This window comes from Poecilia latipinna, unplaced genomic scaffold (assembly GCF_001443285.1).
Source record: "Poecilia latipinna isolate Pla-1442-1.1 unplaced genomic scaffold, P_latipinna-1.0 Scaffold443, whole genome shotgun sequence".
In the NCBI taxonomy this organism is placed as follows: domain Eukaryota; kingdom Metazoa; phylum Chordata; class Actinopteri; order Cyprinodontiformes; family Poeciliidae; genus Poecilia; species Poecilia latipinna.
Genome location: NW_015113059.1, coordinates 35719 through 60626, shown reverse-complemented (window position 1 = coordinate 60626; position 24908 = coordinate 35719). Strand labels below are relative to the sequence as shown.

At 41.1% G+C, this 24908-nt stretch overlaps 1 protein-coding gene across 4 annotated transcripts; it reads right to left on the bottom strand.

Moving 5' to 3' along the window:
* Window positions 1-1806: 1806 nt before the first annotated feature.
* LOC106951145 (integrin alpha-3-like) lies at window positions 1807-23965 on the bottom strand. Of its 4 annotated transcripts, XM_015038490.1 has the most exons (29): window positions 23692-23963; window positions 22544-22713; window positions 16276-16403; window positions 14319-14404; window positions 14078-14208; window positions 13896-14002; window positions 13189-13287; window positions 12883-12942; window positions 12650-12803; window positions 12355-12548; window positions 12195-12283; window positions 11782-11915; window positions 11634-11705; window positions 11491-11552; window positions 8855-8991; window positions 7590-7733; window positions 7416-7513; window positions 7049-7217; window positions 6163-6249; window positions 6006-6085; window positions 5855-5932; window positions 5484-5583; window positions 5241-5414; window positions 5037-5156; window positions 4718-4828; window positions 3717-3815; window positions 3517-3642; window positions 3256-3398; window positions 2412-2500 (listed from the first exon to the last, which is right to left on the bottom strand). In XM_015038490.1, the coding sequence occupies exons 2-28, from the start codon at window positions 22699-22701 to the stop codon at window positions 3288-3290; spliced, it is 3108 nt and encodes a 1035-aa protein (XP_014893976.1). In that variant the 5' UTR covers window positions 22702-22713; window positions 23692-23963; the 3' UTR covers window positions 2412-2500; window positions 3256-3287. The 4 variants fall into 4 exon arrangements, with proteins under 4 accessions (XP_014893974.1, XP_014893977.1, XP_014893978.1 ...); XM_015038488.1 differs by lacking the exon at window positions 3256-3398 and having other exon boundaries at window positions 1807-2500; window positions 23692-23965; XM_015038491.1 differs by lacking the exons at window positions 3256-3398; window positions 14078-14208; window positions 14319-14404; ... (1 more) ...; window positions 22544-22713; window positions 23692-23963 and having other exon boundaries at window positions 1807-2500; window positions 13885-13944.
* Window positions 23966-24908: the final 943 nt, after the last annotated feature.

Here is a 24908-nt window from a genome sequence, read left to right as displayed (position 1 = left end):
CACTTTTGGTAAATATCTTAGTACACTTGAAACTAACTTACAAGTAACTTTTCAGCAAGATATAAGCTTCTGTAAATAATTATTTGGCTTTCTTTGGTTCCATTGGCAGATTGTTTCACTAAAAATACGGGGAAATGTCTCGTTACAAGTGACATTATCTGCTAAGTTTATTCACGTGATTTTAATTTTATTTCTTATTTAATGGAAACGGAATATAAATAAAAATTTTCACATATTTGTAATGGAAATGCAGCTACAGAGCTCTTCTCACCCAGTGGACTGGAAACGGATCCATCTTGCCGCAGTTGTTGGCATTAGTCCCCGAGTCTCTCTGGAATATCTCAGACACTTGTTTGGTTTGAGGTTAAAGCAGAAAACTGTAGCTAGTTGATGCTGGATTACTTCTGTGGTTTAGCTTCAGCAGGAGAAAGGAGAAGTCATGATTAAGTAGCTCTGATCCTTGAAACTGCTCTGAACAAAAAGGGAAGCACAATGTCTGCATCATCCGTGAGAGCTGAAGACGAACCTTATCTCCTGCACAGCGCCTGTCCTGACAGGATCTTACCCAACAGCCAGCAGTGATTCTGCAGCTTTTCTACGGAACATGAATATTTACTAAGCTCAGAAATGGTCATCAGTGTGACATAATCATTATCTGATTGCATTTCTGCTTCTTAGCATCAGAACTGAAGTCCAGCTGAGGAAGCATCAGAAAAGGGAAGCTGCAGTGAAAATACAGTCTGGTGTTAAAAATTTAATTAGGAGAGAGTGGACTCAAACTCTAGTCCTCCAGGGCCAGGGTCCTTTTACATGTCTCTCTTGTTCTACACACTTGAATTAAATTGCTAAACTTCCTCAAGTCAAGCTCTGCTAATGAGTGGGAGTGTAACGATGCCAAAAACTCATGATTCTGACATCAAAACAATGAGACGGGATGATGGTGTTGCATGTTTTTTTATGACTTATGATTTGAACAAACTTCATGTGGGATTTTAATTGCGTTTCTTAATTAGCCTGAAATGTCTTGTGCAGATTTCCAACAGAAACGCAGCTAGTGAAAACATCTGTGCCAGAAAAGTTTGAACCTCCTTCTGTTGTGTCCTGAGTTTCTGGAGAGATCACAATCCAGTAAAACTGTTTATCTCCAAAGATCAATAGTTTTGACTCATTATCCCTGAAATCAGGAAGCTGAACATCCAAATCTCAAACAATAAATTAATAAACAGAAGATATTGGAACATTTTAACCTTTAACCTTTGGTTATGTTTGGTAACTCTTGCATCACATTTAGAGGTGAAATGATTCCATCTTAAGGCAAGTAATCGAAGGAATGATACTTGGCTAAATTAACTTGAGAAAAAGTTGTTTTCTATAGCCCTGAATCATTTCTAAGCTCAGACGCATCCAATCTATGAACATATCACTGCATTAGTTACTACTGTCTTACTTTTCTTGGCTGAGAAGCTGAAGCTCCTGGAAAGAGGCAGAACATCCCCCAAAAAATGAGGGTGAATCATAATCAGTATATAGCAGCTACTAGTCTTCTCCGGTGTGATAGACTTTTGATCTGGTCCACAGCATCAAGATGATCCAGTCAAGCACCTTTGGGATGTTCTGGACTAAAAAAAGTTTGTTTTATGAGCTTTACCTTCTGTCTTTCAGGACTTAAAGTATCTGCTGCTGATGGATCAAGTCCGAGACGGAGATCCAAGACCAGTCAGAAGTCTTCTGGTGGCTTTGAGAACTGACAAACAGAACATCATCACAGCACCACATTCTCTTTAGGAGCATCACAATAAACCAGTGAATAGTAAAAAAATACTTTAATATCATCAGCATACAGACAAAACATCCATTGACACTGCAGGGAATGCTAACTCACACAGACTAGAGCTGCTTTCAGGGGCTGTCAGAAATTACAAAATTGTACATCCATGTCTACAGCACGAACAACACTGGACCACGGAGCACCTGAAGGCAGCAGGACGAATTTACAGACGAGTCATGAAGGCAGCATGGACAGAAATGCTGACCCTGCAGCAACATCTGGTCCTTAAAGGAGCATTCCAATATTTAGAACATAGCCCTTCAAATTAAAACCTTGCTGGATCAGTTGATTCTTTCCAATGGCTGAGGGCCAATCAGACACGGATCAATAAAAATTGTACCAATAAAAAAATCTTTGAGTTTGCAGCTCCACCTCTGAGTGAACTCAGGGTAAACAGGTGAAGCGAGTGGCAGCAGCCTGGCAGTGTTGATCAGATTTGGTCCGGATTGGTTCAGTTTGGTATAAGATCCGTTTCCATGGATACCAGAGGTCTCAGTGGCTTTCAGTCCAAATGGTGACCCAGTGTTTCTGGATCTTCTGGTTCTGGGTCGAAGTCACTTGTTCCTGGATCAGGAAACCATCATCATCGACATGCTGCTCGGTGTTACCCATAATCCTTCTCTGCTGGAGCACCGCCGTCTGCCACGCCTCAGGATGCACAAAGAACTGACACTGCAGAAAAAAAAAAAAAACATTGTTTCCACTCAACCACAGCGGACAGGTGAGCAGACTGACTGGTGAACAGGTAAGTAGGCGGACAGGTGAATGGGTCAGGATTAAGGCAGGTAAATGTGCAGCAGGTGTGAGAATCAGAGACCAGACAGCCTGAAATGTCTTAAGCTTTATGGTGAACATATTCTCTGATTGGTTAAAAACGTCTAATGATGGGCGTGGCCTTATCTGCAGACAGATACTAACCAAAACATGGCTGCTAAATTTGATAAAGTATAAATTATAAAGAAAGAGACATTCATAAAACTAGGAAGACAGAAGTTAGTCCTTAATTAGCAAGCGGTACTAACCCATCTATAAAGCAGGCAGTAAGCACCACAAAGCCACGTCCTTGCAACTATCTGTACAGTCTGTAAGCAGGCAGTAACCAGATTGTAAGCACAAAGTAAGTTGTTCAGTGTTCCTTAAAGCAGAGCTTTCTTGCAGCAGTCAGTAAGTGGTAAACAGTCGGGCTGTGGTCCTTGCAATAGGAACCACCTGCAGCAGCTTGTGCAGTCAGTAATCAGCCAGTAAACACAATGTAAGCAGGCAGCAAACAGTTGTTGGTCCTTTAAGCAGGGCTGTCTTGTAGCAGTCAATAACCAGACCGTTAGCAGTCAGTAAGCAGTCGGCCAGTGGTCCTTACAGCAGGGCTCTCCTGCAGTAACCAGTGCAGTCAGTAAGCAGTCAGTAAGCATCCGGTCAGTGGTCCTTACAGCAGGGCTCTCCTGCAGCAGCCTGCCTGGCCTCAGAGCTCCTCGGTCAGCTTGTCCATGTCAGACGGTTGGCTCTTCATGCAGGCCCTTTGGGTCTTGGCCTCGTACATCTCCCTGGTGCTGGCTCTCTTGAAGAAGCCACACTGAACAGCAGGGGGCAACATAACAATTTACCAACCGGGGTGAGCGACGCCATGGGGATGAGATGATGAGAATGTCTCATGTGGTGGATCCTGAAAACCAGCGTCGGGCTTCACAAACCTTCCAGAGCAGAACGCAGATCAGAGCCAGTAGCAGAACTCCAGCCAGGACTGACACCACTATGATCCACCAGGGGGCGCCAGAGTTCAGCTGCAGCTCAAACTCTGGGTAAATGTTGACCTCGATCTGCAGACAGGAAGCAGAGACTCAGGGAGGCTGCAGCAGGCCATCAGGCCGGGATGGGAGCAGCAGGGTGTTACCAGTGAGGGGGACGACTTCATGGTGATGGTGCTCTTCGTGGTCTTCAACTTCAAAGTGGCCTGGCCTTGAACCAACACACTGCTAGCATCTCTGTAGTCCTGAAACACAACGGGAGGCTTTCTACTCAGTGGCCACTAGAGTGCACTGCAGCACAATGAAGCTCACATCTACAGTTCACATGCTAATATTCTTTAGTCAACCATTTTATTTATTCGTTTGTGTTTAGGGTTTGGTATGGATTGGACAGGAAGTGACCATGACTCTGGCTGAACTGTTGAAGCTGGCGAGTGTTGCTCAGAACCAGTGGTGGGCACACTTATTCTAATCTGCTAATTTTTCATTTAGCAAACTTTCATTTATCCTCCACTAAATTTCGCTGGATAAATTCTAAAGCATTAATTTATTTTGCTGTTTTGTGAACTTTCAAGTTGAATACAGTTCAAGATCTTTTTTTTATTGAGTAATAGAATATTAAATAATGGAAGTACTAAATATAACTTTATTCATGACAGAAAATATACATGTATATTACATATAATTGATGAATTATGTATAATATAGAATTACAATTTTGATTTGGGGATGACGTTGCGAGTGATAACAGTACTAGCAAGGAAATGCGTCATGAAAAAACTTGTACATAAAACAAATGGCTAAATCTTTGGTTAAGATTTCTTCAACTAGTTAGACATTTATATTCATGCTTTTATTTTGAAATAAGTGAAGCCTGTTTACACAATTTCTTCTCCTCATGTTCACTCTCTTTTTTCTCCATTACCTTTATTTCAAGCAAGAAACATAAAGGAAGAAAATAAAAAACAATAGAGAACAAGCTATAACAATATATGCAAGTTATAAGTGTTTATTTAGAACTCATTAGCATTAGCTTCCACTAAATACCATGTAGCACTTTAGCATTAGCAGGATTTATGGTTAGCGCTACTAACATTTTAACTAGCGGTGGAACCTGACAGATGATCACCGTTCTGGGTGACGGTACCTCAATCATGGTGGAGTTCCACAGCCGGCTCTTCACCGTCAGAGTTGCAGAGTTGTTCATGTTGAGCAGAGGACATGAGAACTTCACACACCTGGCCCCGCTGCTGCAGTTCTGCAACACATTAGGATGATCACTTTTCTTTTGGACTCCATCGACCTGAACCAGTTAAACCATTGACCTCCATCAGAAGGTTCTCTCTGTTTAACCTTCAGTGCTAACCACTTTTCCAGAAGTCTGGCTTTTTAGCTGGAGCTACAATGTTCAATATGTCAAAGTGGAAACCTTCACTTTGTGGACATGTCCGTTGTCATGTCTTTACCAGTTTAAAGGTCTTTCTCTGTCTTTGCATGCTGAGGACTGGGAGTGTTTTCTCTTGTTTCCTTTCCTCCTCTCCCTTCATCCCCAGACTCTTCCTCATCATCCTCTCATCATCGGACATCTGAACAAACAAATGCATACATCAAGCATTTATTCTGACTGTTATTTTGAAAACAGTGTCTGGGACAGGTGTTGCGGTGGTTACCACAAGCTTCAAAGGGTTGATGATGTCGCCGTGTGTGCACTGACGATTCGAGGTGCCTTCCAAGCTGATCTCTGTCAGGTACAACAGCCACTTTCCGTTCGCCACCTCCTTTGGCCAATCGAACTCGACCTCCAGGTCGCCAAGGTGACCTAGAGGCTTCCCCTGGACGTGAACCTGTTGGGGAACACCTGGTTACACCTGTCCTGTCTCTGGTTTGGAGCAGTCCAGATCATCCAAACAAACCTGAAAGGTGAAGACCACCGGACTGCCCACGTCCTCCGTGCTCTTCATGGCGCGCTCACCAACCACATGACCACCGAAGAAGACTGAACCCGGTTTGATTCTAACAGGAAACAGTCAATCAGAGGACAGCTTCAATTAAACTACTTTATTATTTAGTTTGATCCAACAGAACAAAACCTGCTACTCTATGATCCAATAAAAGTCAGAAATAATTCACCTGTTAAGTTTATGGCCACTAGATGGCACCCTATCACTAACCTTTAGTGAGGTTTGTTTTTTACTCATGAAGCAACATTGTGTCAACCTACTGAAAGCAGAATGGTGCCTGCTTTCCTACCAGCTGTTCATCAGTAAACTGAATCAGTTCTTACAGAGTGAGAGTCGCCTGCAGGGAATACTCCACCAGCAAGGAGACGAAGACTGGAGACAGGTCTGACTGGTTGCTGAGCCTGAAGACACAGAGACACACATCAGCATCCGGTGGTACAAACTCAGACCGAGACGTGTGAGTGGATGCCCTACGTGGACAGGACCAGCTGAGACTGGATTTCCTTGGTGTCCAAAGCGATTGCAGATGGCTCAAATTTAATGAACATCTCAATCTGGAACACAGGAGCAGAGAGTACAGACAGACTGTGATGCTACAGCTGGAACGCCACATGCAGGAACGGGTATTTACCTTCTGGTTGCTTCTGAAGGGATTCCCCAGCTGACAGAGAAGAGTGGCCCCTTCAACAGAACACTCAATGGCTCCTGAGCTGCCCCCCTGAAACAAACAGAAACACAACAAAAAAATAAAGACCCAGATCCTTCAGGGTTCACTCAAGTCTCCTGTGGTTTCTCACTGGGACTAAAACGGTAGGCAACTAAATTCCAGTGCTGAAGTGTCCAAGAAATGTTCTGAGTGTGACTGATCAGATTAATACCCAATGAACTCAAGATTAATTTGGAAATCAACTTTTTAGTGACAGAACTCTCTTTAGGAGTCAAACCAAACCCATTCCTTCTATTGTAATGGAAGATTCAGGGACTTTTCAGCCCTGATACTTTGGTATACTTGGTTCGATTAGGGATCAAAGTGGCAACATTCATAACATTTTCAGCTGCTGCGGTACACTTTCACGTGGTGCCTGTTCCTGTAGTGGTGATGAATTAAAACCAAATTAAGGAAAAGACACAAACACCTCCTAAAAGACACGAGAGTAACTTCCTTCTTCACATGATATTAAAAATGGAGTGGTGTCAGATTTAAGCGGTTGTACAATTTCTCTTTTGACTGGTAAAAAACCTTGAGATATTTCTCCAGCTAGCGCTAGATGCATGTTTGTTTTGGTTGTATTTACCCATAATGCCCTGTGCTATATTCTGCTCCCTACTTTTGGATTGGTGTCCTCTCCTTTTGCCGTTCGAATCGCGTCAAAGTTCACTTCGACCTAACTGATATCTAGGTTTGATCACACATTCAAGACTTTCTGGGCAAATGAGCTGGAGTTGGATTAATGCAGACTAAACAGGACTGGTGTAAATCCATTGTTAATTGGAATTAAAAATCTCATCTTCATTGCCTTTTGTTGGACTCCAGAGTAAACAAGCGATGCCGGGACGCTGATGTTGAGGACAGTGTTGTGGGCATCCTCTGCCAGTCGACCTGGTGACGCCGTGTTGCTGACGTTGACCTCCAGAAATAACCTCCTGATGCTGCTGTTGTAGTTCAGCAGTTGGTTGCCATCCTGCCTGGAAACAAACGGATCAACAACAGAACATCAAGAACCTGATGTGGCTGGAGGAGTTTTTAGGTCCTGGTTGCAGGACGGACTCTAGCTGGTGGTTGTCATAACTTCTTCATCTTTACCCCACCTGTATTTGTCTCAATGGTAACCAGTTCTGATCAGATCAATATTCTGACATGATCCAATCAGCTGTGTCACTCACATGGAGAAGGGTTTGTGGTCCTCATCTGTGAACCGAGCCACCATCTGAAGGTTACTTTGACAGATGTTATCAGACCCACAGGCCTTCTCGATGTGAATCTGAATGATGAAGAAAAGCAAAAATCAAACAGTGTTTCAAAAGATAGTTATTTCTCTGAAAGCAACCGGATCTGACCAGGGTTTTGATGAGTGGAGGTGTCGGGCTTAGGATGGGGAAGCGCTTCAGATTCTGAACAACATTGCTTCTGTTGGGAAGTTTCTCATTTAGAGAGACGTTCAGGGAGAACACCAGAGGCTCCACCACGTTTTGGATGGTACTCTGCAGAACACAGATAAATAGAACATTTTATTTAGTTTACCAGAACATGGGTCAGGTTTTCCAGCTGATAAAGATGTGGAAGTAAAGTAGTCAGAAAGCAAACTATATCTCCTTAAAGTCCAGCATCAACCAACCACTTAAAAAATAGGATCAGAGTTTCTAACAGCTTTTTGTTTTTGTTTAAACTCTGGAGAACAAGAATGTGGACTCTGTCACCAGCAGACTGATTAACACATCACAGCGACGTTTGTCGCAATCTATTGGACTTATCTCTACCAGCAGAACTTCCTCTCACTTAATTGTAGTCAGAATTTCACAGATATCAAACGCAAGTGCCAGAACTCCAGGCAGAAGCAGATAAAAAAAAGCTCTGATTGATTGAAGAAGCAGCATTTAGCTACAACTAGGAACTTTGACATGTTAACTTTGATTAATTAATTACATAGATATTAAGTTGTTAAACATTTCAACGCAGTTAATCGCAATTTCTTTTATCCACGCAAACATCTCGAGCTGGAACCTCTGTATCGTGTTTCTGCTACGGCCGTAAATCTGATGCACAAGCAACGTCCGGAAACAACATCGATAGAGACAAAGCCGCTTCTCTTGATTCACTGGGGTTCATTTTTGCTTTAAGAAACGATCTGATGTGACGCTGGGCAAGATTATCGGTGTGTGAATATTGCGCTAAACGCAGTTAGCATACCAGCGGAGCCTAAAATAGCAACGCGATGCTAAATGTGTAGCAGCACAGATGTCCCCAACGTCAGCATCCACGGTCTACTTTTCTACTGGATTTTTTCAAATGATCAGCACTTAAAAGCTGAATGGTATAATAGCTCTCATATGAATCTGTTGGTTTCTATAACCTAAATAGAAACCAACAAAATGTCTTTGTGAACTCATATGTTTATTTATTCAATAATTTAGCAACAAAAAGGGTTTTTGAATTGAAAAAGTTCCTCATTTTGTTGATGTCATTTATATATTAAAATATGATTCATTGCGATTAACTGATTACAGACCCTTCAGTTAGCTCAGTTAAAGATCATAAGGTGTTTTCACGGTTCATATTTTCATGTGTGATGAGCTCAGGTGCCTGCAGGTGGCGCATATCTCACCAGCAGTCCGGCTTTCAGGGTTTTACACTTTCCATTCCCTACTGACTGGATGCTGGAGTACACGCTCTGTCTGCTGTCATGGAAACGGAGGCGGGGCGAGAGACTGGTGACGTCACCAGTCACAGTAAAGTTGACAGCTGTGAGAAAAAAACAACAAAACTGAAAACAACTAAAGTTACAACTTAAAACAAGACTTCAAGTTTGTGGACATTAGAAAAAATTGTCACATTCTGCATTTTTTTAATTTAACTACTTAAGCCTTTTTATCCAATATCATAAATACATTAGAAGATGCAAAAAAACAAGTAATTCAGTTTCTTTTGAAAAATATTTCATGAAATAAAATGCAATGAAATAGCATTTCTTTTGGGTACACTTGATCTTTTATAGTAAAGGCTGCATGTGCAGCTGAAAAATCCTTTAACCATCAACATGTGAAATGCTCTGCCCTGTCTGCCTGACATTACATCAGTCCAGTGTACACGTCTTTTGCTTTGATTAAAAATTGCATTTTAAATGGTGCTTAAAAGTTTTTTTTTCTTTTACAGAATTTGAACCCAGTGAAGCTTAAACTAGGCCAGTTGAGTAGTGCTGGGTCGAACATATTTACAACCACGCCTTTCTTTTTCTTACATGTAGAACATGTATGTTGTTTGTACAGTTTTGGCTTAATTACTTTTGTGAGTATATTGTTCTTTCAGCTACTGGCATGTTTATTGTGTTCATTAAGGATTACTAAATTAGTTGCTGATTATTTCAGTAACTGATTAATCGCTTCATAAACTTTGGGTTTTCCAGGACGACAGAGCAGGCTAAGGTGACAGCAACACAGATGAAATCTCACTCAGAAGGACAAAACAGAAGCCAACATGCTGGGATCAAATCCTAAAAAGAACAACACTTGGTAACAAACCCAACCAACTGTCCCAGATGTTTGGTGTGTTTCTGCCTTGGCCTGAAGAAGTTTATGTGATTTGTCAGGTCTAATACTACTGGGAATATTTAGAGGCTGTTTCTCACTGAGACAGCCAGGGGAAGTTAAGTCCAGAACATTTTCCTGATCTTCATGTGACAAAGTGTCTAATAATCTAATTAGTCTCAGAATTACACTGTTTATTCCATCTAAATCAGATTAACTAACCCAAAACTTCAGATGAGGAACTTCAGGAAATCAAGATGAAGCAAGAATATTAAAAATGATTAGACTTTAAACAAAATGTGCATGAGGTGACAGTTTTACTCTCAGATGATGATCACTCCACCTCATCTACAACCGGTTTATTCACCTCATGAAAGGGGTCACCTTGACTCTGATTGGTCGGATTAACGACAGCGCGCACACACTCTCACAGACCTCAGCGGAGGGAGTGTGTGTGTGTGTGTGTGTGTGTGTCAGATGGAATAATATCCGTTTGTTTAATGCGATTTATCATCCACAGAAACACCGGGACACTCAAGGACACGCCATGATGTCATCTGCCGTGTGGGCGGTGCAGGTGTTGTCATAGCAACAGGGTGACCTTCCCTCAGATTGGACAAATTAACACAATGAGGACATGCAGCTCATCAGATATGCTGATTAACAGCGGGGGTTGATTAGCAACATGCGCAGGAAGCAGCTGTCAGTAAGCAGTGTAACTGAGCTTGTTGCATCTCCAGCTGCAGGAGACGCTCCAGTTCGACTCCACCAACGTGGCGGTGAGGGTCAGTCGGACCTGCTGAGTTTGACCTTGAAGCCAGAAGCATCCAGGTGAAACAGCAGCAGGAGAACGACCGCCTCTGGAAAAGCACAGAGGAAGTCTCAGGAACCTGCAAACCAATGCATCTCAAAGTCTCATTCACAACATTTACAGGAAATAGAGAAACTTTGGGATTGAGGATCACAAGAAAGACTGAATTATATAGCTGTCTACCTTTCCAACTATCATTTTAGTAATCGATTATTCTATTTATTATTTGGATGATTACACATTCTGGTGAATTTTTGAGGTTTACCACTTAAGCTTCACAATTTTAACTAATTAGATTTACTTGATTTTCCTCATTTCCTCAACATTTTAATTAGGGATGAAACGATTAATCAGGTCAATCACGATTAATCAAGGATTGAAATAATTGTCAACTAATTTAGAAATCAATTAATTGGAGTATTAAGACTAAAAAAAACATTTGCTGAAAGAACAACACTGTCAACGCAGTAATTAAGTGAAAGTTACAAAAAATAATCAATGGATAACTGAAAATTAACCAGTTAATCACAGAAATTTTATACATTCTGCAGATTTTTAATTTGTACCACATAAGTCTTTTTATGCAATATTAGAAATAAATTAAAAAATGCAAACAAACAATTCAGTTAATTTTCTAAATTATAAATAAACATTTTGGTGAGTAGAACAAATTTACAGACAAGGTTTTTTATCTTAAATGCAAAATGTATATATGTTTTGTACAGTTTTAAATTAAATACTTTTCCGAGTATGCTGTTGTTTTAGCAAATTTTCTTTTTATTAACTTTAACTAAATTAGTCAATTATTATTTCAACAATCAATAAATCACAAATGATTGTTTCAGCATATGGTTCTATTTTTTTAAAACCTTCATATTGCTCAACACAAATAAACTGCAAACTCACAGATGCTGCTGATGTTTTCTCCAGCGTTGAACTTGAAGAAGAAGCACACCTCCACCTTGATACTGAGAGACAGACCTTGTTAATGATAATTATCACAATAATAACGATGAAGGCAAACTTGAACAGTTTCCTCTGATTCTCACTCGGTCTTATTTCGGGCGACCACACCTGGAGAAACTCTTAACGTGGTGTTCAGCTGGATGACAGGGCGAGATCTGAGGAACCAGCAGAAAATTAAGACCTTCAGCTCAAGCAGGTAAAGCTCTGGTTAGAGAAGCTCTCCTTCAGTACCTGAGGAGGGCGACCGAATCATCCAGAGAGCCGACCAGCAGGTCTGGGTAGTGGTTTCCATCAACATCCACACCGGCAGCCAGGGAATACCCGAAAGTCCTGAACCCAGGAGCTACAGAACGTCCTTCGATCATCTGAGGGGGACAGGTGAAGGCTAACAGGTGAGGTGGTTGAATTACTAACTTAATTTAGTGGAAGGGTTTCAGTATTGATATAATCCTGGGGTCTGACTTTCTTTTTGGCATGTACCCATATGCTTGTAATCATAATCTGGTTCAGGGGATAAAGGAAGTCACCTGACTGGTTTGGGATTGAGGTAAAACCTCCATACTCAGCTCAAGCTCCTCTTATCTCCTCTAGATGGAGATAAGTGGAGTTGGAGTTGCCCGTGGAGAGCATTGTTTGTTTGATACCTGACTCGGTTTTGCAGAGATTCCCTCTTTGCTCCCAGTCCAGATCATCACACATCCAGTATCGTGAAAAGGAGCTCCCACTGCAAAGTCTGAAACACAACATCACATCACCCCGACTGATTACTGATTATTAGACGTCAGCATTGTGCTGCTGCCTCACCCTGGTAGCCATCTTGGTTGAGGTCCCCTGCTGCAGCAACAGCCATTCCAAAAGCAGATCCAACTGAACCCATCAGAACCACAGTGGGTTCAGAGTGGAACCTCCCTCCTGCGTTCATGTAAACATAAACTGCCCCGCCCACCTCCTGCTGGCGGTTGAAGTAAAAAGGAGCGCCCACCAGCAGGTCATTCCACCTGCAGGCCAAAAAACCAAACAGGAAGTGAAGCACTTTTCATCAACCAGATCAGAATGCGGGTTCTGCATCTGTCATTGCTGTATCAAAATGATTTCTCACCCATCGCTGTTCAGGTCTACAGCTACCACGACGTTACCAAAGTATGAGCCAACCTGCTGACCTCGTAGAGTCTGCTGAATCACCAGATCTTTGGACCGCTTGACTGCCAGCATCACAGAACCACGGGCGTCCATTTTATTGTCCCTGGGAGCCCCTGTTCACAAACACATCAACACATTGGTCAGAACATCAACAGACCCCAGGAGCTGATGAGGAATGAAGGTTGGCTTCACCTGCTACGATGGTTTGACTCTCTGCAGAGAGAAGGTGAAGAGCCTGAGTGACCGAGTATCCTGCAGGAACACAGTTTAGTTTTTAAGATGCTTCTTTAATTTCAAAATGAGAGCAGCTGCAGTTTGATGTGTTTAACTGGCTATCATTAGCATAAACATCACAGATCACCGATTCGCCAGAAAGACTGAAGATTCTCAGGCATCTTCTGAGCTTCCCTGATGCTCCTCAGAGAAGATGACATGTTGAGAAGGAAGGAAGCTCAGATCAGATTCTCAGGAGAAGAATCACTGAAACAGATAGCTCACCTAAATAAATATTCCTATAACTTGAGTTCTTGTAGTCAAAGGAGTTCTTTGTCGAAATAAGGTCATTGTTCGGGTCCATCCAGAAGGCATAAACATTTCCTGGAACACACACATAAAAAGTCAATAACACTGGAGAAAAGAAATGCATGAAACAAGAAAGGAATTTTATTTATTCTCATTTGAAAAATTACTTCAAAGTTCTGCAGAGACCAGAACACATCCTCTATATCTGTACATGCCTCTGATTTAAACTTCAATGTATCTGAGTTGGGACCACATTAAGACAAACCAATTTAGTTTCTATAAAACTTAAACAGCTTAAGACCGTTATCTCCAACTTGGAGGTGCTGATTCTTATTCCAGCTGCTTCACACTCAACTGGGAAATGGTCCAGATCACGGTCTGATGAAGCCAACAGAACCACATCGTTTGCAAAACGCAGAGACCCAGAAGGCCACCAGAACGGTTACCCTCAACACCTTGGCTGTGTTCACGAACCAAATCAGCGACAAAGGGCAACCTGGAGGGAGTCCAACTCTTGTTTTGTGGACATGACTCAGTGTATAATAATGGCGCCTGCAGGTTCATATCACTAGCTATATATCAGTGGGTCTGAATGGTTGTGGACTTGGAAACCTGGAGGTGAGGAAGTAACCAGACATGTGATGGTGACATCATAGAGGGGCGGGACTGAACAGAACAGGTACCCCGCCAACTGTAGCTCCCAGGTGAGCCAAAGATGGCGTCGGTGTGCGTGATGAAGGCGGAGATTCCAAAAGTACACATGCCCTCACCAGTGTGATCCTTCCTGTAACTAAACACACACACACAGGTACAACAGGTAAGTGTAGCCTCTCCCACATACTAAACATGGAGTCATGTGACCTACTCGCAGTTCTGCTGTATTTGCTCCCAGTTTAGCGGCTCTTCATCATGACGTGGGCCGTTTCTATGGAGATAGCACCGGCCAATTAGCTTTCTATCTCCTTGGTACACCTTAACGAACCGGTGCCCACATGCCTGCCAAGACACACGGTTCACGTTAAATTATTTCAGTTTGTGGTTAATAAACATTTAATTACAGCAGAACGTTTGGTTGAAATAATCAGCCAATGAGAGCAGAGTCTCACCAAGACCCTCCCTCCAGGTCGGCCCTGACTGGCTACTGTGACGCCCAACCACATGTCCTCCTGCTGGTCCTCAGTGGGGTCCAGGTCTGCAACAGCACAAAGACAGAAAACTGGTATAAAGTACTCCAATGAGACATGTCCCCCTAGAAAAAAAACACAAAGGTCTCAGATTGAGGAATTTGACTAGGTCGTTGTAACCCATTTGATTCTTTCATTTATCAGTCATTCTGTTGAAGATTTGAGTTTGGGATCATTGTTCTGTCGATGACTGTGGTTGGACCAACCTTCAGCTGTTGGACATTTGATTCTAGAATATTTAGGCATAAAGATGAGTTTATGGTTCAGTCAGGTTCCCAAATTTACTTAGAACAAGACAATTTCCCATGTTATAAGGGACATAATCTGCTAGTGAGCAATGTACGTTTTCATCAATATTATCAATTATTAACTCACAAAAACTCTCCTATATCTTGCTAACATGTTAGTTATAAGTTAGTTCTGTCTTATTTCAAATGGAAAAAGATGTTTGTACTAGAAACTAGACTACACTACTTGGTAAGAGTTTATGTTTTGCAGCGTATTCCTATTACCTGTGGCACAGTATCTACATTATCAGTCGTCATGCACCAGCTGTCATGCTTTAGTCTATTTGTTTTTATTTTTGTGTTAAATTTTACCTCTGGGTTATTTTTACAGTGAGTCCTGAATATGCCCCACTCAGGATCTTAATAATGGGAGTGTGGTTGTGTTGTTCTGAAACAGACAGCAGATGTCACAGCTCAATGACTGATGGACTACCCATAATGCACCAAGATGGCGATAAGATCACAGGCGGCAACGAATCAGTCAGCTAATGAACTGAAAGTCCAGAGCCAAGCAGCTCAAATGGGTTGTTTTCTTCCTGTGTCATGGCTGTCAGGCTGATGGGATGATTCACCTGTCATGGACGAGCTACCATTAATCAGCTGTTTTAACTATCTTGTTACTTTCTTAAGATGTATTAAAACTACAGTTAATAACTGGGCTGATGTCATTTCAGTCCAATGTTCTGCCAGGACGTCTTGGGTCAAGTCATCTTTGTTTGTTCTACCACCTACACTGCAAAATCATAAAATCTTTAGTATTTTTCATCTAGTTTATTGTGTTTATATTTATATTGAAATGAGACAAAAATAATTTAAAAGTAACTTTTTCAGTAACCCAAATAAACTTGTGTTAAGTCAGAAGATCTTGACTATAGATTAAAAAAAAGTGTTGGTTCCACTGGAAGATTTTTTTTCACTTAAAACAGGAAAATGTCTTTTTAGAAGTAAAAAAAATCCCGACTAATACAATAAAACTAATACATTGTAATCTATATTCAAGAATTATTGACCGAAAACAAGCACATATATCTTGATGAATAGTTATTTTGAAGTTATTTTTGTTGTATTTCATGCATACTAAATTAAGATTGTGTGTTGGTTTGGTTTGACTTTATTTAATGTAGTGTACTTTTGCAGTGTACTGTAGCACTGTTTTGCAGATAAAAGTCTTTAAAGGCCTCTGCAGTGGGAGCTGTGTGTCAAACCAAAGTTCACTTCAGGCTGAACTCCAAAATCCAGAAACCTTCTCTAAGAATAACCAGGATGTTCAGATCCCCGAGTCAAAATGGTTTTTCAGGATTTGTTGCTATAAAACTGAAAGTTTTGGAGATCCTGAAGGATCTTTGTGTCCGTCATGTGTCATGTGGCCTTATGTGGTCTCAGCTTAATTTGCTCCTTCTTGCTTAGAAAGGCCAGTAAGGATCAAACTTCCACCTTATTCCCAAAGATCTGTTCTCCACTCAACTGGGAATTTGGGAACCAATTTTCATGAACAAACTGTTGGCCAATGGAGGCTTCAGAGTCTCAGAAGACATCCACATCCCTCAGTGTGAAACAGGAAGTAGGATGACATGTTAAGAGGGGGAACTTACTTTGATCTATGAATGTTATCCTACTGCACTCAGATGGGTTAGCCGTGACCGGGCAGCTGTACACGCCTCCTGTTCGATTGGCTGGAACGTGAGGCTCCGCCTTCTCCCTGGGAGCGCCGACCAATAGCCTTTCAGGAACAGAGGTAGGCAGGGTTACCTGTTGTCTGATTCTGTCTTATTTTTCATGTTGATGTTACAAGTTGTTTTTTTGTTTTGTTTTTTTTTTGCTGCTGATGCATCTTGTACTACAAACAGTCAAGCACTAACTAAATGAATACTGTTTTATTTATTTTGAACAGACAAAAACGAAAAACGCTTTTCAGACAGAAAATGTAGTATTTTCTGATTTAAAAAATAATTTAATTGTTTATTTGAACATAAAGGAACAGTAGTTGTTGCATTTTAGGCTGGAAAATGTAAATTTTCTTGCTTAAAAAATAATTGAATTATTTGTTTAGTTGCATCTTTTATATTTCTAAAGTTGCATACAAAGGATGAAGTGGTTAAATTAAAAATCTGACGAATATGCACATTTTTAAAATCTAATCACAAGGAATATTTAGACGATTAATCGACGATTAATTGATTAATCATCAGATTAATTAATCAATTTGGGCATTAACTGTCAGATAACTAATTGATTAATCAATTACTGAAATAATTGTTAGTTGCAGCCCTGGTGTTAGATGTTCGGTGTTAAAGGAACAGTGTTTTCAATCCTAAATGTCATCCTGATTGATGGCAGTGACCCGTCATGGTTCTCTGGGTTTCCAGGAATCACAACCTGAGCTTCCCAATGGAGGTCATCGATGCTTAAACTGACTGTTTTTATATTTGAGTCACATTTCTTTTGAGTCTCAGGATAAATGGAGTCTGAAGGACAGACGGGACACCCAATAACACAATGACAGACTGAGGACAAGTGTCTCCCTCTGATTAGCTGAAGTCATGTGACATAAATCAGCTGGAGGACAACAAACTGTTTGGAGGTCAGTGTGAGTCAAGCGTGACCGGATAGGACCCATCCTGACTGGACTGGACTGGAAACACTGGAACAATGAGTCAATCCAGCTGGGAATTCATTTAAAGGTGACCTGTTGTGCTTCCTTGAACAGCGTAGGACAGGTTTAAGATGTAAACAAAACATGTTTACTACATCTTTTCAACAAAATCATTCTTAGAAAATGATATTTTAGTGTGATCAGTTCAGAATGAGTTGATTTAGGCCGTCTTGTCACTTTAAATGCAAATAGGCTGCTGCTGACCACGCCCCCTTACTCAGCGGTTTCACTTGTATGTTGAAATGGCTGCAAACAGATGAGTTATACATCCGTACATCTCTGAAAAGCAGAATTGGAGCCTCCTGCATAACCAACAAGAATACAGCTAGTGGTTTCCACATGATAAGTCAACAACAAAACACATGTCTTTTCCAGCAGACATTGTACAGCACATATAGCGGTAAAACCAACTGAACAAATGTACTGGAGCTCCACTTGGGTTGCTAGGTAATGACGCAGTGCCTGCTTATTTGTCGCATTGCATTCTGGAGGTTTTTGAAATGGCTCATTTTGGAAAAACCAAAAAACTAACTTATTGCCAAAAAACAAACAAACAAAAAAAAGGTTGAACTGCTTTTAGAAGCATCTGCCTGTACAAAAGGAAGTACAAAAATGTAAATAATGTGAATTTTGGACAATACTTCCTGTCAAAGTGAGGACTGGAGGTCGCCATGGAGACAAAACGACGCAGCATTCATGTCTTTAAATGCCAGAGGGATGGGTGGCGCCTCTTACTGACAGGAAATCTGTGGGTGTGACCACTTCCTGTGTTCACTCAGATACTTTAACTCTATGTGACCTCTAACCTGTTCTCTGCTCAGGTAGGTTGCCATGGTGATGGAGTAACAGCAGTGTCAGAGAAGAGCAAAAGCATCTATAGGAGATAAGTTATTGATTCCAGGATTGTCCTCCATGTCTTCTGGGAGAACTAATCCAGAATCCAGAAATTAATTTCAACGACTTCCAACATCCCTCAGTCCAAATTGGACTTCAGACGTCTCCTGGCAGAACTCAGAGTCTATATTCTGCTTTCAAGAACCAATAAAACCCCATCGACTCGCTGGATAGCCAATCACGCCGCTTGGAGTCTGAGTAGAGGAAACTCCGACCTGCAGCACCTGAACCTCCAGAGGAACATCACTCTGTGCATGAGCTACACCCACAGCCAATCCAATTAACAGACATAAAGAGACGGTAGCCATGGCGACCGTGGAGACAGACAGCTGGGTGACCTCCGGTTGAGCCGCGCGAGGATCTCCTTCAGGAAGCGTCAGCTCAGGAGGGGATGAGACACGTATGTTCAGAGTCAGAGCAACATGGAGCAATCAGCTGCTCAAAGGGAGGGGGAGTGTGTGTGTGCATATGTGTGTGTGTGTCTGTTTGCGTATATGCGTGCATGTGTGTGTGTGTGTTTGTGTGTACAGGGGAGAGGGGGCGTACCATGTGACCTGTCAGCATCTACAACTGCTTAAGCTCATAGCGAGGCTGTATGTGATAAACTGTCCTCCAGAACCAGCTCAGGTTCCCAAAATAAAGTTTGTCCACTTCCTAATGTTCCTTCTTATTAAAGTTTACTCTGCAAAAACACAAAGTCAAAAAACTAAATTTTGGTCTGTTTTTTAAGACTTGTTTGAAATAAGAGGTAGATTGTTTCCAGTCAAAAATTTCTTGGCAGATTATAACATGATGTTTTTCCAATGTTGTAAGTGTAAAATAATCTGCCAGTGGAACTTGTACTTTTTCATCAATATTGAGGAACTACTGACTTAAAACAAGCTCATATATTTTGCTGTAAAGTTGCTTGTTAGTTTTGTCTTAAAGTGTACTAAGATATTTGCACGAAACATAAGATGTAAGATTTTGTATTTTTGTTGTCCAACTAACCTCCAAATCAACTTTTTGTGCAGATAAACTGTCTAAATTGGTTCTTTATGGTTCTGTTTTTATGTTTCTGTTTATATATTTGTAACATTTTTGTGTAAATTTGTTTTGTTCTGCCTAAACCGTCTCACTGCCGGCCTCCTTCTGCCCAGCGGTTCCTAAGCAGTTGAATTTTCCTGTTAGTTTCAGTGGAACAGCTTACGCTCTGCGTTCGGATGTAAAACCGTCTCAGTCAGATTCACGGGGCTCCGGCGGCGAGCACAGAGCGACACCTGAGTGGATTCTCACTCCTGTCCCCTGATCCCACTCCCACAGAAAAATTCCTGTTCCATCCCACGGCTGGTGAAATTACTTCCACTCCCATTTTTCTTCTTTTAGTCTTCAGGCAATACACTAAATATTTATTTTGTTGTCCCTATTCTTCATTAACTTACTTTGTTTTCTGTGGTTTTAATTCAAAAGATGTGAAAACAAGAATAGTTTGTCTGTGATAATATAGGGAGGCATTTATACCTTTGATCAAAGAACTTTTACTAAAGGGCTCAAAACAACTAAGTTTTCAATAGAGATTTATCTGTCAAAATGTAGTAGGAAAAAATAAGAAATTATGAAATTAATTTCAGAAATTTTGGAGAAAAAAACATGGAAGTTTCTGAGTTTCAGCAGTTGAATTTCTGAAAATGTCTGTGCTTAGAAAGTCAAAGTTCTTCTGCTTTTAAAACTCAGAAAATTCAAATTTTTCCAGAAAATTTCTGAGATTATCTCGCAAATTTCTGACTTTTGAAATTCTGAAATTTCCCAGATTTTTGTCTCAAAAAATTTGGAGATTTTCTTGTGGAAATTTTATCCTTGAATTTTTCTGTTTACAATGATCCTAACACATAGAAAAGTCTCTTATAAGTTGGTTTTGTCTTATTCCAGATATTTGCACTACAAAACAAGACCAAGATTACTTGGTAAGAATTTGTGTTTTTGCAGTGTAGGAAGCATTTTATGGTTGCATAAAAGTCTCCAACAACAGAAAAAGAGTCGCTAGACTTATCATGTTTTGAAAAAAAAAATGTAAAAAGTCAATAAATAAAGTGTCACAGTGGATACGTAAGCACCATATGATTTTCTGGAGAAAGCTTTTGTTTTCCATTGTGGGTTCTCCATATAATCGTTTCTGATCTGAAGTTGTTGCCTGATTCCTGGGGCCCCTTTCTGCTCGAGCTGCTGCCGTTTTCTCAGGCTGCAGGAGAATTCAGACACATTATTAACACTGCAGGGCATTCACCTGACTCCCTGTGCTGCACATTCACACACAGCTCTGATCTGATGGAGCCTCCTCATCATGGACGGTTATCCACGTGAGTCTCATGGAGCCGGATCAGCAGCAGCTGGATGGAGTCGGCCTCCTCAGAGGGAAACCACTTATCACAAACTGGGAGATAAAACTGCACGGAGTGGAGAACCAGGAGAAACTCTCAGAAGACCGGAGACTGCATGGAAATCTGAGCTCCAGACCTCTGAGGAAACGCAGACTGATTGGTTCTGACCCGGTTGTAGTTGAGCAACAACTCCTCCAACTCTCACAGCTGGCTTCATGAATCATTTGGATATTTCTTGGTAATGATGATGGGGATACTGGATGTGTTCTGATGGGGTGCTGCTCCATCCTTCAGTATGAAATAATACCATTTGTTTGAGCGTTACATGCTGCAAGTCCATCAGAACATTTTTATCTGACTTGATAAGCAAAAATCTGATGAAAGTAAGAAATAATATTGACCAACGATGTTGAAGTTTTGAGTTATTTTGGTTTGATCACCCAGACCAAATAGGAACATAATTCATTAAAAGTGACCTATTATGCTTCCTTGAACAGGTTCGGATTTGTCTACAGTCTATACGAAACACATTTAATTAAAGTTTTTGCACAAAACCATTCTGGTCGGTTCAGAATGAGCGTCCTGTCACTTTAAATCTATAAGCTGCTGCTGGCCACACTCCCGACTCAATGTTTACACTCACACTCAAACAGATGCACATTTATACAGCTGTACATCTTTGAAAAACAGAAGTTGAGCCTCCTGCACAACCAACAATAATACAAGTGGTTTCTGAAAATTCACTAGGACAAAATGGTTGTTTTCACAGCTGTGTTAAACCAGCTGACAAAATATGGCAGATCGCCACTGGGGTTACGGGGCCAGACATGACTGGGGTTGCTAGGTAACGACGCAGTCCCCAGAAGTTTTTGAAACAGCTCATTTTCCAGGCACCGAAAAACATTGACTTATTGCCAAAAGAACTGTTGTGGGGATTTTTTTAGTGTTTGGCTGGTTTTAGGAGCAGGTGAAACTCAAATGAAAAATGTCCAAAATGTGAATTTTTGCACAAAAAATCCCCTTTAAAATACTTCTCTACTGCAAAAACAAACACATTTTCTGTGCTTTCACTGAATGGGTTTGATTCCAGATATGAATAATAGCAGCACAAAGTGAGGAAGTTGGGCTATGAATTGATGGATGGTTGTTATGTGGGTTCTGAACTCTGCAGTGCATTAATGAACCATATCTCCACTCAATAAAAGGTTCTTGTCTCTACAAAATGAAGCTGTAATAACATTAACTCTGCTGAGAAACATTTCATATCTCAAACATTCACAGGGAACCCAGACAACTGCTGTTAGAGTTCTAGTCACGCATGTTTCAGTGCATGAGGGCCAATCAGACCACAGATTTATTTAACGCTCAGAACAGGAAGCTGAGGTTTCACATGGCTGTGAGCAACGGCTCGTTTCTGAACGGCAGTTTGCATTTATGCGGACACACCTGAGAAGTTCAGAGGAAAGGAGAGCAAACACACAACCAACAGAATGTCATAAACCCAGGAGCTGAAATTCACAGCTCCAACCTGAAAATGTGAAAATATTAGTCTGCTAACGAATCTTTACGCCAAATCCTCAGATGTTTGGAAAAAAATTCCTGGAATGAATTATCTGATTCAAGCAGCTTTCTGAAAAATGTATATCTTGCTAATTACTCAGAAGATGTTGACACTGGATTATAACTCAGATTATGTTATGCTTTGTGGATTAGAAGGGCAGATTATGTGATACTGTGAAGAGTAGAGGAGCAGATGGGTGCAGGTGTGTGGATTAGAAGGACAGATGTATAGATTACAGGGGCAGGTGTGTGGATTAGAAGGACAGGTGTATAGATTACAGGGGCAGGTGTGTGGATTAGAAGGACAGGTGTATAGATTACAGGGGCAGGTGTGTGGATTAGAAGGACAGGTGTATAGATTACAGGGGCAGGTGTGTGGATTAGGCGTTAACTCACAGGTATTTCCCCGTCTCCAGATCCTCATGCAGAGCAACAGAGAATCCAAACAGATTCTTGCTCCCGATTGCCTTCAGCACCGGAAACGACGTGTCAATGTTGATCGCCACGTTCACACTGAGACAGACGCTCAGCAGCACAAACATATCTGTTGCCATGGAGACTCACACCTGGAGGGAATGAGAACCTCAATCACACTAACAATTTTATCAGGGTACGCTTCCCACTGAGCAACAGCCAACAGAAATGATGTGTGGAGCGCTCTAAGGTGATTGGTTGATTGGATCTCTAAGGTGATTGGTTGATTGGATCTCTAAGGTGATTGGTTGATTGGATCTCTAAGGTGATTGGTTGATTGGATCTCTAAGGTGATTGGCTGTCACCTGTCTGCCAATCTGTAAGGTAAGAAACTTCATCCAATCACCATCTTTACCTCTGTCAGCTCCAGTCCTTACAGGTAGAAACTAGAGATCAAACCTGAAATCTGAACCTTCAGAGTCACATGAAGACGGTAACAAAGCCAGCCTTCTGTCACCTGAAGAACAACTACCTTTGTTTCATAATATCTGTAACATAGATGTGTACTGATTATTTTTATCTTAATGTATTTGATAAATTTATGATCCACAGATGAAAGATTGTATCGTCAGGTTATGTTTTATTCTATGCTATTTGGGTGGAGATCTATATATCTTTCCCCTTTTTGTACTGTCATTATTTTTCTAAAAAATCTTTGTGCAAAGCTAAACTAAACTGGACAAACAGACATGACTTTACTTGACTAAGACAGTTTCCACTCTTCATATTTATGCACATTCAGAAACATTTTTTGCTTGAATGTTTAAAATAAGAAGTTGTGAACATTTTAGTCACTTCTAAAACACCCCTGATATTTGATTAAATGTTTTTTTCCAAGTTGCATCTCAACTTGGAATGCTTTCTGGATCCACAAACCATTTATTTTAACTGGTTGGACAATTTTACCAGTTTCTCTGCTGAAGAAAAGGATTCCAACATGCTGATTGGTCCCTGTTATACTTTAATCGTCTCATTTTGGTGAATCAAAGTGAGACGATAAGCCGTAGGACACCTGCAGCTGGAAAATGACTGCTGCTAGGTCAGCTTACAGAAACAGGATGAACTCTGACCTGAAGCTGCTCCCTGATGCTTCTGGGTGAAGGGATCTGTCCAGATGTCCTCGTCCTCCAACTGTCTGACTGCGGGCGGCTCTGCTCCGTCTGACTTCTCCGTCTGCTGAAACGATCTTCTGCACGCGCTCAGATCAGCCTCTCTCTGTATCAGGTCTCCCTCCCTCTCTCTCTCTCTCTCTCTCTCTCTCTCTCTCTCTCCCTCTCTCTCTCCTTCATTCTTATTCTTCAGCTGTGCTCGCTCGTCCTGAAATGAAATCATGTCTGTGAGTTAACCCACCCACACACACACTCCTGTTATTAGTGTGAGTGTGTGTGTGGGTAAAAGCGAATGTTTTTGTCTCACACTCTCAGCTCAGTTTATTTCAGCTTCCTGTCTTTGTCTTACTTCCTTTCTCCTTTTTCTAATTTTCACAAAGACACACACACACACACACACACACACACACACACACACACACACACATACACACACACACACACACACACACACACACACACACATCCCTACAAACCTCTGAGAACGCTCAGTGACATTTATCTCTTGTCAGGTGTTAATCTGGACGTTTTATCTGCATCAAGGACGAGTTTATCAGTTCCAGCTCTAACTGACTCCATGGACTGATAAAAAAAAAACTGTAGTTTCTGTGCTTATCATAGTTTTAATATTAACAGTCAAACCAAGGTTCTTCAGGGCCAGTTTGATGTTCAGGTCTGTCATGTTTTGATGACCACCGTCACTGTGAGAGGTGGGCAGAGTAGCCAAAAAATGTACTACAAAAAGAGTAGCAGTACTTTAACAAAAAAAACATGTTTGTTTTTCATTCAGTGGGTAGAAAATCCAGAAATTTTACTCAAGTAAGAGTAGAAATACTTCAAAATAAAATTACTCAAGTAAAAGTAAAAAGTACAGTGTAGTACAAATACTCCTAAAAGTAAATTTTTTAAAAAGTTACTTAAGTAAATGTAATTAAGTAAACGTAACTAGTTGCTACCCACTATGTTCATTGTAAATTGCACTTCTTTGCAGATCTGCTGGTGAAAACAGGGTTTTATCCTGCAGCCCCTCATCACTCTGCCTCACTCTGCCTCCTCCGTGCTTCACCTGAGCTAAACAAACCTGCATCATTACGTCAGGATCAGAGTTTCCTCACAAAGATGAACTGATGAACCTCCCAGGTTATCTGATGCTGCACAAAGCCCAATCAGAGGAGGCA